The sequence below is a fragment of the Cyclopterus lumpus genome, chromosome 6 (genome assembly GCF_009769545.1).
Source record: "Cyclopterus lumpus isolate fCycLum1 chromosome 6, fCycLum1.pri, whole genome shotgun sequence".
NCBI classification, from domain to species: domain Eukaryota; kingdom Metazoa; phylum Chordata; class Actinopteri; order Perciformes; family Cyclopteridae; genus Cyclopterus; species Cyclopterus lumpus.
This window is the reverse complement of record NC_046971.1, coordinates 10,911,520-10,923,054: the sequence shown is the minus strand read 5'-3', so window position 1 is coordinate 10,923,054 and position 11,535 is coordinate 10,911,520. Positions and strand designations below refer to the sequence as shown.

General features: G+C 39.9%; 1 protein-coding gene across 1 annotated transcript in view; it reads right to left on the bottom strand.

Annotated features, from left to right (window-relative positions):
• Positions 1 to 7,168: 7,168 nt before the first annotated feature.
• Positions 7,169 to 11,535, bottom strand: part of megf11 (multiple EGF-like-domains 11) — a 52,346-nt gene continuing 47,979 nt past the window's right edge. The window contains exons 20-25 of the mRNA XM_034534596.1: positions 11,205 to 11,449; positions 10,533 to 10,643; positions 10,382 to 10,445; positions 8,481 to 8,525; positions 7,598 to 7,804; positions 7,169 to 7,344 (exon numbers count right to left, since the gene is read on the bottom strand). Coding sequence (XP_034390487.1) covers positions 7,169 to 7,344; positions 7,598 to 7,804; positions 8,481 to 8,525; positions 10,382 to 10,445; positions 10,533 to 10,643; positions 11,205 to 11,449 — 848 coding nt within the window. The remainder of the gene's footprint in view (positions 7,345 to 7,597; positions 7,805 to 8,480; positions 8,526 to 10,381; positions 10,446 to 10,532; positions 10,644 to 11,204; positions 11,450 to 11,535) is intronic.

Below are 11,535 nucleotides of genomic sequence, written 5' to 3'. Positions count from 1 at the left end.
CATTTGGCATGGTTTTCCTATGTGACTAGAGAAACAATAGTTACACATATAGTTTTTAAAGAGTCTGAACGACAACTTGAATACTCAGCAGCAACAGAACATGTTGACAGGTTTTCAATTGTCAGTGTGAGATTGAATCATGCTCAAACTGTAAGCTGCTGACTTAATTGAGTCTAGGATATGTGAATAGAAAAAGATGAATCATCTGCTTTCCTTCAAAGCTTCCTCGTCACACAGAGATGTTGCCTGGTATTTCAGAAGTCAAGGCGTTCACAGGAAGTGAGATAAGGTGCTATGCTAATTCAATCTCTGAAGTCAAAATGATTCATTTGAATTCAAACTATTGTCTAATTACCTGAAGTTTTAAGTAGACCTTGATAAAATGTCTTCATATAGACTTTACTGAAATGTCCTAACATCCCACTTTATCTGACACCTACTGTTATGGACAGTTTCAACAGTCTCCTCCAAATCTACATTTCTACTGCTGCCTGAAAGATAATAAACAAACAAACAACCTTAAACACGGTTCAAGTTTCCATATCACACATTACATTCTGTTTGTTGTATCATTTGTGATATTCCAAGATGATTTCCATGATTGCACCATTGGTTTTAATGTAAATGTAGTGTTTGCGAGGGAAAACAGGGTAAATATTGACTAAACAAATAGCAATTCAGCAGAGGTCTCCAAATCTGGATAAATGAAGGAAGAAACTAAAAAAGGCTCAAGGAAGTTTGTTTATTTGAAATGTATCTATACCAGCTGACAATGTTGAAATTAAGTTTTATTGTCTTTGTTATGGAAAAAAATGATTTTGAGATTTAATAGCACAAATAATTTGCATCTAAAATTCTACTGATAGATACTATTATTACTAGTTGAATAATTTGACTGAAGAATCAAAAGACATTTCAAATGTTAAGGACTACCTGAAGGGTTGGTTTACACTTTTTTTCTAAAAACAAAATATTTACACTAAAATATTGTGTAGTTTTTACAGCACTTCCAATGAAATGTGGGTGGAGGATCTGACTATAGTTTTAGATGAAGCCAAACAGGGTGATTTGAACCGTCTGAGTCTCTTTAACAAACATGTGACCGACAGAGAGAACGACAGGAACAGCATCTTCTGTTTTTAGGATATTACAAGAGCTAATGTTGTGTTGGGGCTTATTTTGAGATTTGAAATCAGACCAATACTGTGAGAGATTTACATTGGTCTTTCTTATGTAAATACAATCTGTCATCTTTGAGTTGTGAGACAGCCTGTCATTAGTTATGACTAAAAAGGGCACTATGAATCATAGACAGATTTAATCAATATCCCTGCTGAAAAATACAGATGGAATTACCTTATCATTGGGACTGCTCACTGATGTGTAAGCCTATATTGTTGGTGGTAATTTACAACAAGAGGAATCAAGAATGTTTTGGTTTTTTAACTATTGAAATGAGCTACAATAAGGCTGTAAGAACATCGTTTTGCACATGTTTTTGAATATGCATGAAACATAAGAAATCCTCTGAGTTCGTGATTACACATAATTACAATAGCTTATGGTTGTTGTGTTATTCATTTCTCCTGTATGTGTGTGTGTATGTGTGTGTGTGTGTGTGTGTGTGCGTGTGTGTGTGTGTGTGTGTTTTAACATTGTCAACCTGGAGCAGGATGTCTAAGGTCAGTGAGCGGGCATGAGTCTCATTCAGATGAAATACAAAGTCAGGCTTGTTGCCTGTTAAGGTTGCAGGAACGGCAGTTATGACTTCCTGACTGTATTGTATAAGAAGCATGGGGCCTAATCATGTGTTGTTTATTTGTCCTGAAGTATTATAAAAGTGAGCTGTATCCTCCCTTTGAGCAGACACTTCTTTTTGACCTCTCTGTGAAGGTATAGTATCTAATATACTTTTAATCTTCGACCCATTAGTTTGCATTATTTTGTGTGTGCTTAAGTGCTGATAATGTCATTAACACCATCATGAAGCTGGTCAAAGGTAATGGTGGGTTAAATCTTTTCAAGTCCCAAGGGTCCCAAGGGTCCCAAGGGTCATATAGGTTTGGTTCACCAAGTGGTCACTATTTCATACAAAGTCAATTGGTATCATCCATAAAATAAGTGTCCCTGCTGCCTTTAACTCAAGCCTTGTAAAACCATAAAGAAAGAAAACTCTATACCCACTTATCACTGGTTTCATCTCTTCATCCTCTCTCACACGTGGTCACAATGTCTTCCCCCTGGTGGCCAATAGGCGAAACAGCAGGATTTTATCTAAACACAATTCCCTTTTCTTTTGTTTCAGTTCACTTATTTAGAATAATTTAGAGCAGGAGTTTTTTTTTATTGTTCTCATGGAGGGACTATGCTAATGACAAATTAAGGATATTCTAATTAGATCTTCTAATGTTAATACGCTGAAGCCCTTTGAACTGTTATTACGGGCTACAGCCTGAGCACCCAGCTTCATCTAATAATGATATTCTAGCTGCCTGAACAAAATCTTGCAATATGACTTCGGATTGGATAAACTTTGGCCTTCAAAGTGGGTAAACAAATTACATTTAATTGAGTTTAATAATCAACCCTTTCACTCACCTCAGTAAGTAGACATATACTACAGTGAGTTTATGGATATAGATGATATTGCTAAATTCCTCCAAACTTGAGTAGTGAAGTAGTAATCCAATTATTCTCAGCCTAAACTAATATGGAAACAAACAGTGTTCTCTCCGAGTCCTCCTGACCTCTCTATTTATTTTAATTTAGACTCATCTTTAAAGCGATTACTGGTGTGTTGCGTGTGTCAAGGTACATTTTGATCTGAGTGTGGGAGCAGTTATATACACAGAAGAAGTGAAAACGATCACCCTCACTTGGATGAATACTGATAATGCATTAAGAGTGGCTAAATAAAGATTCAGTTCTGGTGTGATGGATCCTCACAGTTCCTGTAGCAGGATGTGATCGCAATGAAGATCTGCAGCTGAGCTACGGACTCTTCCACAACAGAGCACATGCAGGATTAAACTGAGCACTGATTAAACTCCAGATTTCTCCTGGAATATACAACACTTAAACAGAGTGTGTCAGCGCCTTCAAAAACATTTTTCCTCACCCCACATGAATCTACCACTCGGTCTCTAAACAGCTGAAGTCAGACTGAAGTGGAGGTGACAGGTTATCCAGCGGCAGTGTGGTCAGCATCCAGGCACGGCCTCTTGAGAATAAAATAAAGGTGCGACTCTGTCAGAGCATTTAGAGGTAAAGCCTCTTTCTTCCCAGTGGCAGCCGCTGTGAAAAACTGCTTTGGCTGAAAGATGGAGCTGACAGGCTGACTGCAGCAGAAAGGATTATGCCCACGGCCTGCATTAGTAAGCCAACTGCACTTCTTCTTTGGCTCTGCAATATGTTACATTTTAATAATCAGCCTGAAGACAGTCCTTCCTCGAATTGATACATTGTCTATCAACAATTATTTTATGTGTATGAAACCTCTTCGCCCTCTTTGGTCTGAAAATAAATGTGCGCTCTTTTTTGCTAATGTTATTTGTTATGATGTTAGATTAGTAGACAATGGCTTTGTATATAACAGTTAAACATACTGTTGTACAGCAAACCCTTTTCTTTAGTATGTGAACCTTCATCCAAATACATACCTATATTTGTTTGGTAATGTAACACTCATCAACATAAAAATATCAAAGGTACTGTGCACTCTGTGTCAGCTTCTATGACAAGGACAACGTGGGTTTATTGATATTTAAATTAACTTACTTACTTTAACATTCTGTACTAGTTGAGTTAGTTTTTGTGAGGCGGCTGAGGGTTCACTGGGTGTTTTTTCTTGTAGGTTTTATGTATTTGTTATTGTTAAATGTTCTTATATTACTTATTACAAGTTTCTTGTTGCTTTAAGAATTTCAATGTTTATTTAATGAAATGTTACACCAGAAAACATGTTTTGCAATATGTAAATATCATTGGGTGAAAATATGCAACAAACTCTGTACAACTTAATTATTCATTGTTTTACAGAGGAATATCTTCTTCTTTTTTCTTGCCAGGATTGATTTCATACCTAAAATGTAAATGCAGGAGAGAAAAAAACAAATCCTGGTGTTAATGTGTCAGTGAGACTCTTAATCCTTGGAGCAGAGGAAGGAAATTACTTTACAATTACATATTCAATAGTCAATGTACTTTGCATTTAAACTTAATCACCTTTCAGTCTCAATCTGATGTCTAATAAATTGAATAAAATGTTCTTTTGCTGTCTTTAACGCTCTGTCCCCTTCGTCAGCTTTTTAAAATGTTATCGTGTTGTGGGTGAGACGCATGACTCCTATGGTGTGACACAAAAAACACATGCATATTAAATGGTTAATACAATATGATTTTGTTTCTATTTTATCTAAGGTTGATTGTACACTATCCAAATTCATAACAATCTAATCCATACATTAAAACAAATGTATGTGTTATCTAGTGTACACCTGGTAAACAGGAAGAGTAACTTCACACCCCCTGAAAATCCTGTCGTTGCGCACCTCCAATGGTTTCACTACTCACCTTGCTGGAGTGATGAAGGCTACAGGTCAGAGGTGAAACGGGCTTGAAACCTTCAGCCTTTTTAAGCTAAATTATGCAAGAAACTGAGCTGAATTCCCTCACACTGTCGTTTATTTGAAATGCATCATTGTCGGGGATGCCTGTGTCTATTCAGACCCTTTAGTAAAAGTAGCAATTCCAATGTGTAGAAATACTGCATTGCAAGTAGAAATCCAACATTTAAAAGTTTACTATTTTATTTCTATTGGGAAAAAATCTACTGCCTCTCAACGGCTCTCAACATGACGACAGCTGAGTTGGCGGCTTGCAGCTAACAGCGCAAACAACAAAAGTGCTGACCGAGCTAGCAGTGTTTACCTGAGGGGGAACCAGAGGGTTGGTGCTACGTTTCAGCATTATGGCCATCAGTCAGGACGGCGTCACCAGCTGTAACCACTGTATGAGAGCAGTGCAGTATGGCGGTCATGAGCTAGACAGTGGGGCACGCTCACATCACGCGGCAGGTTATTGTTTTATGCATTATATAATTGGGTTAATCAATATATAGACATCTTCAAAACACCTTCACAGAACTTCAAAATAATAAAATGCAGTTTAAATGACAAGTTATACAGAACTGTGAAACCTACGATGCACTTTGACAAAATGTCCCTATTCATGAATCAAGAAGCAAGAAAAATGTGAGGCCATGATTTTTCTGGACAAGATTTTGGCATCCAGTAATAGACATTGGTAACATTTCTTATTTGTTAGAGTGGAATCCTTCATCCATCGGGCTTGTCAACATTCATTGGCATAATGCTTCAATATTCAAAGCAACAGACAAAGGGAGACATATCCTGTGTAAAACTCAACACAACATGGACATTCATCTTCTATCTATCCAGGTATTAACCTGACCAAAACAGCTTTCTGATGGCAGAATAGGCTTTTAATTTGAAACGTATGTACCAAAACAACAAGCAGCATTGATTATGACAGCAACTGGAAAAAACCTTCCCAGGAGGAAAAACAGTCATGTAAAATATGATCCACTGTCACCACACCGGTCAAAGATGTCATAATGTCCAGTACTAATGAATCGCTGTCTGGGCATCGATTGTCAACATGTTATTGCTTCTACAGAGGGTGAAATTGAATTCACATAGTGAATGAATAAATTCAGTTCAATTAATAAATAATTTAATTTGCCTGATACAAACATAAAATATTTTAGAAATGGACCTTTTACATACGGTGTGGTTCCCTTTGTAAATACTTTGAGGGCCTTGACTTGGTCAGATGAAACCTTGTTTTAAAATTACAATCCGACAGAGAGAGAAAGAACATTTTAAGTAACTTCAAAAACACACACAGAATGACACTGATCATCTCACAAGAAGATACATTGTGTGTTATCTACATTAGTGGGTATCCATTATCTGATCATGCTCATCTTTTTTTTATATTCTAGTGTCACATTGATAAAAAGTCACCATCACTAATATAAATTAATAAATAAAGCAATTAGCTGTATAAATACAAAACATAAAAGGTCAAAGTAATCCCTCCTTAACACCCATTAATTAAAAAAATGTAAACTAAGACATTTGCAAGAAAAATGCTTTCACATAGAAAACAACACAATATCTGATAACCTCATAAAGAAAATCCAAACTTGACACCTATCTCTTGTTACTATCTCTTAGCAACGGCATAATGCTTATACACTGGTAACCTGAATGCATCTCCGGATACACCAGGCCTCATTTACACTGCAACTTAAAAGAAGCTCTTGAGTTACACATAAAAGTTTACGGCTTAGTTTTAACTGTGTGATCATTACTGGATAACAATGAATAAAAGGACCATTACAATATTTTACGATTTATCCATGCTTTTTCAGACTTGGATCACTCCCAGCCGCGTCTTCATGTTTCACATTTAGAACAGAGAGTTCTCTAATATTTGACTGCACATTTCTTCACCTCAGAGCAAATGATCATAATCTCTTCATGTCAGCTGTGTTGTGATCTGCAGCTGCACACAGTAACAATTCAGAAACTCTGATGTCTGCATGTAGTAAATCTTCACCTGCTTTGAGAGGGTCAAGGTTGCTATTCCTTCCTTCCTGTGGAGAAAATCACTTCCGTTTATGGGGCATTATAAACACTTGGCTGCTCCAGAATAGTAAACCTATATCATGGGCTTAAAATGAGCGTGAGCATCGCTCTCTCCCTGTAAATAATCTGTCCGCCCAATCCATGTGTGCTGCCCTTAGCACTGTTTGGAACCATTATGTTCCACTTCAGGAGGTCCATAAAGAGGCCGGGCAGCAGTTTGAATGATCAGTTCTATAAGAAAATAAAATGGTTGAATGGTCGCTGGTGTGTGTGACACTCTTTCCTCCCCCCCCCTCCTTCAGGGCCTCAGAAAAAGTGGAAGTGAGGGTGCCAAAGAGTGCAGGGTCCAGTAGAGCTGTGGCTGTCCCTCCATCTCAACATCTCAATATCTAATTGAACACACTCGGAGACAGAGGGAGGGCTGTTGGTTGAAAGTTGGCTGAACGTTGTTGGGTTGTCGGCACCCTTTCAGAGCCGGGCGGAGGGTTCGCCCTCTAGAGCAGGGAGCTGGGGCTTTCTGGGGGGGGTGGGGGAGTGTGTGTGGGGCTGTGACGCATGGGCAGTATATCATAGTGGCTGGGGATGTGGCTGCTGCGAGGGAGGTCATAGGGGCTTTGGGAGAAGCCGGTGGCCATTCCATTGGGTCCCTGCAGGACACTCACTGTTGGCTCTGTGATAGTTTAGGAAAGAAGGAAGAAAACAAGTCGGAGAGGTACGTGAGACACACTGAGGCTGAAGAGTGTCAGGCACAGGATGAGGAACAAAGGAGAAAGGAGAGATGCATGCAATTGAGAGGCAGCTCACATTTCCTGTTATCAAGGCTCACAAAGTCTGTACAGGCTCACAGCAGGGGACATGACCAGAGAGGCTATAAGCTGCAGGACCCTGCTGAGCTCCACACACCAGAGCAACAACACACTCACCAACATCATAGACATTCCTGCTCGCACTGCCCAGGAGGGTGGCAGTGCCTCCAAAGGGCACCTCACGGTGGGAGGGGGACTTCATCTCCACATAGCTGCTCTCTGTGTGCTTGCAAGCCAGCCCTGGTGGGTCTCTAATGGTGGCGTATGGATTCTCACTATTCAAGGAGCAGGAGCTGTTGCTGCACATGGAGCCCTTGGTGTAATCTGCAGTAGCCGCGAGACAAGGACATATTCAGCATCAACAAAGATGAATGGATTGTCACTGACTTATTGCAGTGGTATTAGTCCTGGACTCTGATATCACCACTCAAATTTAAACTGACAGAGTCTGCGGCCTGGAGAATGGCAATGACTATCGTTGCTATTCTGAAGAAGTTGTACTTCTTTTGTCTCCGACAGGTGACTAATGGTGGTATATAGTAATCAGAGTACAAAGGGGAGAGAGTTGAAGGCTCATCTCATCCATAACAGTCTCATCAGTCTGATAAGAGGCCTCATTAGAGACCACAGCAAAGCTCCTTTAGACCACTCTCCACACCCCTGGGTCCCCCACATTCACCACCGACTGCACTGTGTGGGAGACAAAATAACGTATTGGGCACTGAGCCATGGAGAGCAATAACCGTTGGAACAAAACCTCAGCCAACCATGATCTTGTCCAAAGTGCAGAGATTTTTTCACATAAATCATGGAGAATATATAAGGATATGGGATTTGGGGTCAGAGATTATCTGAGGGAAATAGAAACCAAATGGGGAAATTGATACATGGGATGTTAAGCATAAAAGGATTTTGTAATATTGGTGCTGGTGAAGCTGAACAGGATTCCACACGCACAGTATGTCTCACACGCACGCACGCACTCAAATTAATGACTTACCCTGTTTGGAGCCTCTCTGTGTCTGTGTCTCCCCCTGTTGAACATCTGTAGCAAATGTCAAAACATGATAGTCAAACACCAAATATGAATTAATTCCCCTAATGTGAGAGGGTTGACAGGGAATACGTCATTAAAAATGTTCAACGTAGTATGTTTTTATTTAGAAGAATACGAGGACCGTGAATGTGAGGAGATACTGAATGTTTCACCTGCTTGCTATCACATTCCCCGGAGGCTTACGAGCTTATATAATCAACTCTGTTTTAACGGGATACTTGCCAAACAACAACACATCATGAAAAGAGGACAGGCCTGTTAAGGCTACATCAGTCCATTACTTAAGCACAGTAGGATGAACACCCAAGACTTTTCTTTAAGAGGGACTTGTCACTATGATTGATATGCTGTCTGCTTTAACACAAAATGAGAATGTGCAGATTGAGACATTGTTAAGTCAGCATTACAACAAAACTAATCAGATATTTTAAGCAAGAAGCCTGGAATCAGTACACAAGTCTAGTTTTCATATTGGCAATACAGTATTTATTATATTTTTCAGCTAGCACCACTGTTACGTGTCAGTGTTGTGTGTTTTCCCCTCCCTCCTTGTTTTCCCTTCAATCAAAAGGCCAATCAGTTGCCACCTGTACAGGCCTATCCGGCTGCACCTGGGTTCCAGAAGGCCAGCTAGCCAATCAGGTGAGTGGGCCCCGTTTTAAAAGGGAGGAGCCTGAAGAGTTCAGGGGTGTCTTTTTGTTTGATGTATACACTGACACTGCTAGGTATGCAGGTTTGTGGTGGGAGGTTGAGGACAGTAGGTACGTTTGGGGTACCCTGTACATTTGTGCACTCACGTAGGTACTTGGTGTCTAAAAACATTAGACTATAGGTTGGTGCTCCCTCTGTATTGTTTGCAGGTGAAGCCATGTTGTTTGTTTCTTTCCTTGAGGTAGTTAGCCAGGCCTAGTTTTGTTATCTTGATTTCTTTTGTTTGGCACAACCACAACTGCCCCAACCTCTCCCACTTAATAGAACTTTTGGATTTTGTGTTAACCGCACCCTAATAAATATTATTTGAAACCGTTACTCCTACTTTTGACCTCTTTTCACTTATTCTTTGACTGCCATGTGTTCATCCCCCCACGTATCCCCTAGACCGAGAAGAGGACGTAACAACCACTACAAACCACAGCACTTGATGAGTTCATAACACTGTATTTTAGCACCCTATTTAGCATTTATGAATGCTGTATAAACATTTAACAAATATATAAAAAGCAACACAGATGGACATCTTAGAGTGTATTGAATGTACAGTATCTGTCTCATGAAGACATGTTATGTCTATATTGCCCTTCAGTATCTGTTTATACACCAGTCATAATGCCCACAGAAGGAGGCGTTGTAGGTTTAAAAAAAAGAAAAAGTATCAATATTAAAATACACAAATTCTCACAAATACATTGCAGTGTTATAAACCATTTATGTAAGTGTATTATTTATAAAGCTAAAATATCAGTATTTGAACCAGAGGTAATCATTTTTGTCATAATAATTTGTTATAATTTTCTATAATTCACGACCGAGAAGTGTAATATCTGGTAACCCATCTCTGAGAATCGTGCCCCTGGGGGAAGTGAAAGAGGACTAATGAGCTCACAGTGACCCCCATTCACCTCCCCACCACAGCGTTTTCTGTCCTACCCGCATATCTTATCAACATCAGAGCAAAGGTTATGTCTAACAAGAAACCCCAGGTTCATCTTCCTTCACAGCAAGGTGCCCATATGAGAATTGTGCTAACGACACATTGGACTTTGCCCTTGAAGTAAAGATTCTACCAAGTCCAAACATTCAGGCAGTAGGTGGAGTATCGTAGTAAGTAAGAGAGGTAAACTGACCGAGGTCATTGAGGTTGCAGTAGGCTCTCCATTCTGAGCCATTTCGACTTTTCAGAGTGCTTGACTGAAAGAAGAAACACAGTTTGGTGATGCTTTTATACTGTAGTACGATTCAATTGTATGTTAATACACGTAGAGTGGCCATACATACTTTGAGGGTCAGAGTGCCATCCAGGTTGCTGGAGATGGTGGAGACAACGTTACACTGGGCCACAGTGTGGTAACTAGGGTTGGAGAAGCACTGGCCACTGCTGCCCTGGCTCTGATTGACCTCAGCAGCGCTGGTCCTCATCGCCACAGTACTGCCACAATCTGAGGAATTGAACAACAGGTAAGAGGTTTGAAGACTAAATACCTATTCAAATAAAGTCATCGGCACTCTTAAGTTTTGCTGATGATGACACCCATCATACTCTGAAGACCATTGCCAGTTATTTTAGTTTATACATAAAGATGTGCATAAAAATCAAGTTTAGCAGAGTTTGTAGAATTAGGGCTCAAACTAATTTTTGATTATTGATTAATCTGCTGATTCTTTTGTTGATTAATCAATTAGTCTATAAAATGTAGTCAACATTTCCCAGATCCCAAAGTGAAGCTTGTTTTGACCAACAAACACCCCAAATCCAAAGACATTCTGATTACTATCATATAAAGCAAAGAAAAGGTCGCAAATCATTTCAAGCTAGAACTACTGTTTGGTATTTCTGCTTGAGAAAATACATTTCTCGCTAATTTGATTAATCATTGCAGCTCCACATTTGTCCCCCGTAGAATGCAACATCTGTTCATAGTGAGCAAATATTTTGAGTGGTATGTGAACCATCTTACCAGACAGGGAATAGTCGGTGTTGGTGATGTGCATCGCCTGTGTGTAGGACACACTGGGCTGGATCTCATGGCCTTTGTCCCTCTGCCTCTGTCTGTACCACACAAACAGGCTGAGCATGGCCATGATGATGAGGAGCAGAAAGATGATGCCCATGACGGCCCCTGCAGACTGGCGCTCTGTGCCTCGTGCTGGACTAATCTTAGTGTACGGGTTCAGCTCCTCCATCATCAGAGCTGCTACAGAGAAAACACAGAACACAGGTTGTTTAAACACTGTGTACACATCTGCGTTTGAGTGGCAATGCGGCGGAGAGCCTCGATCA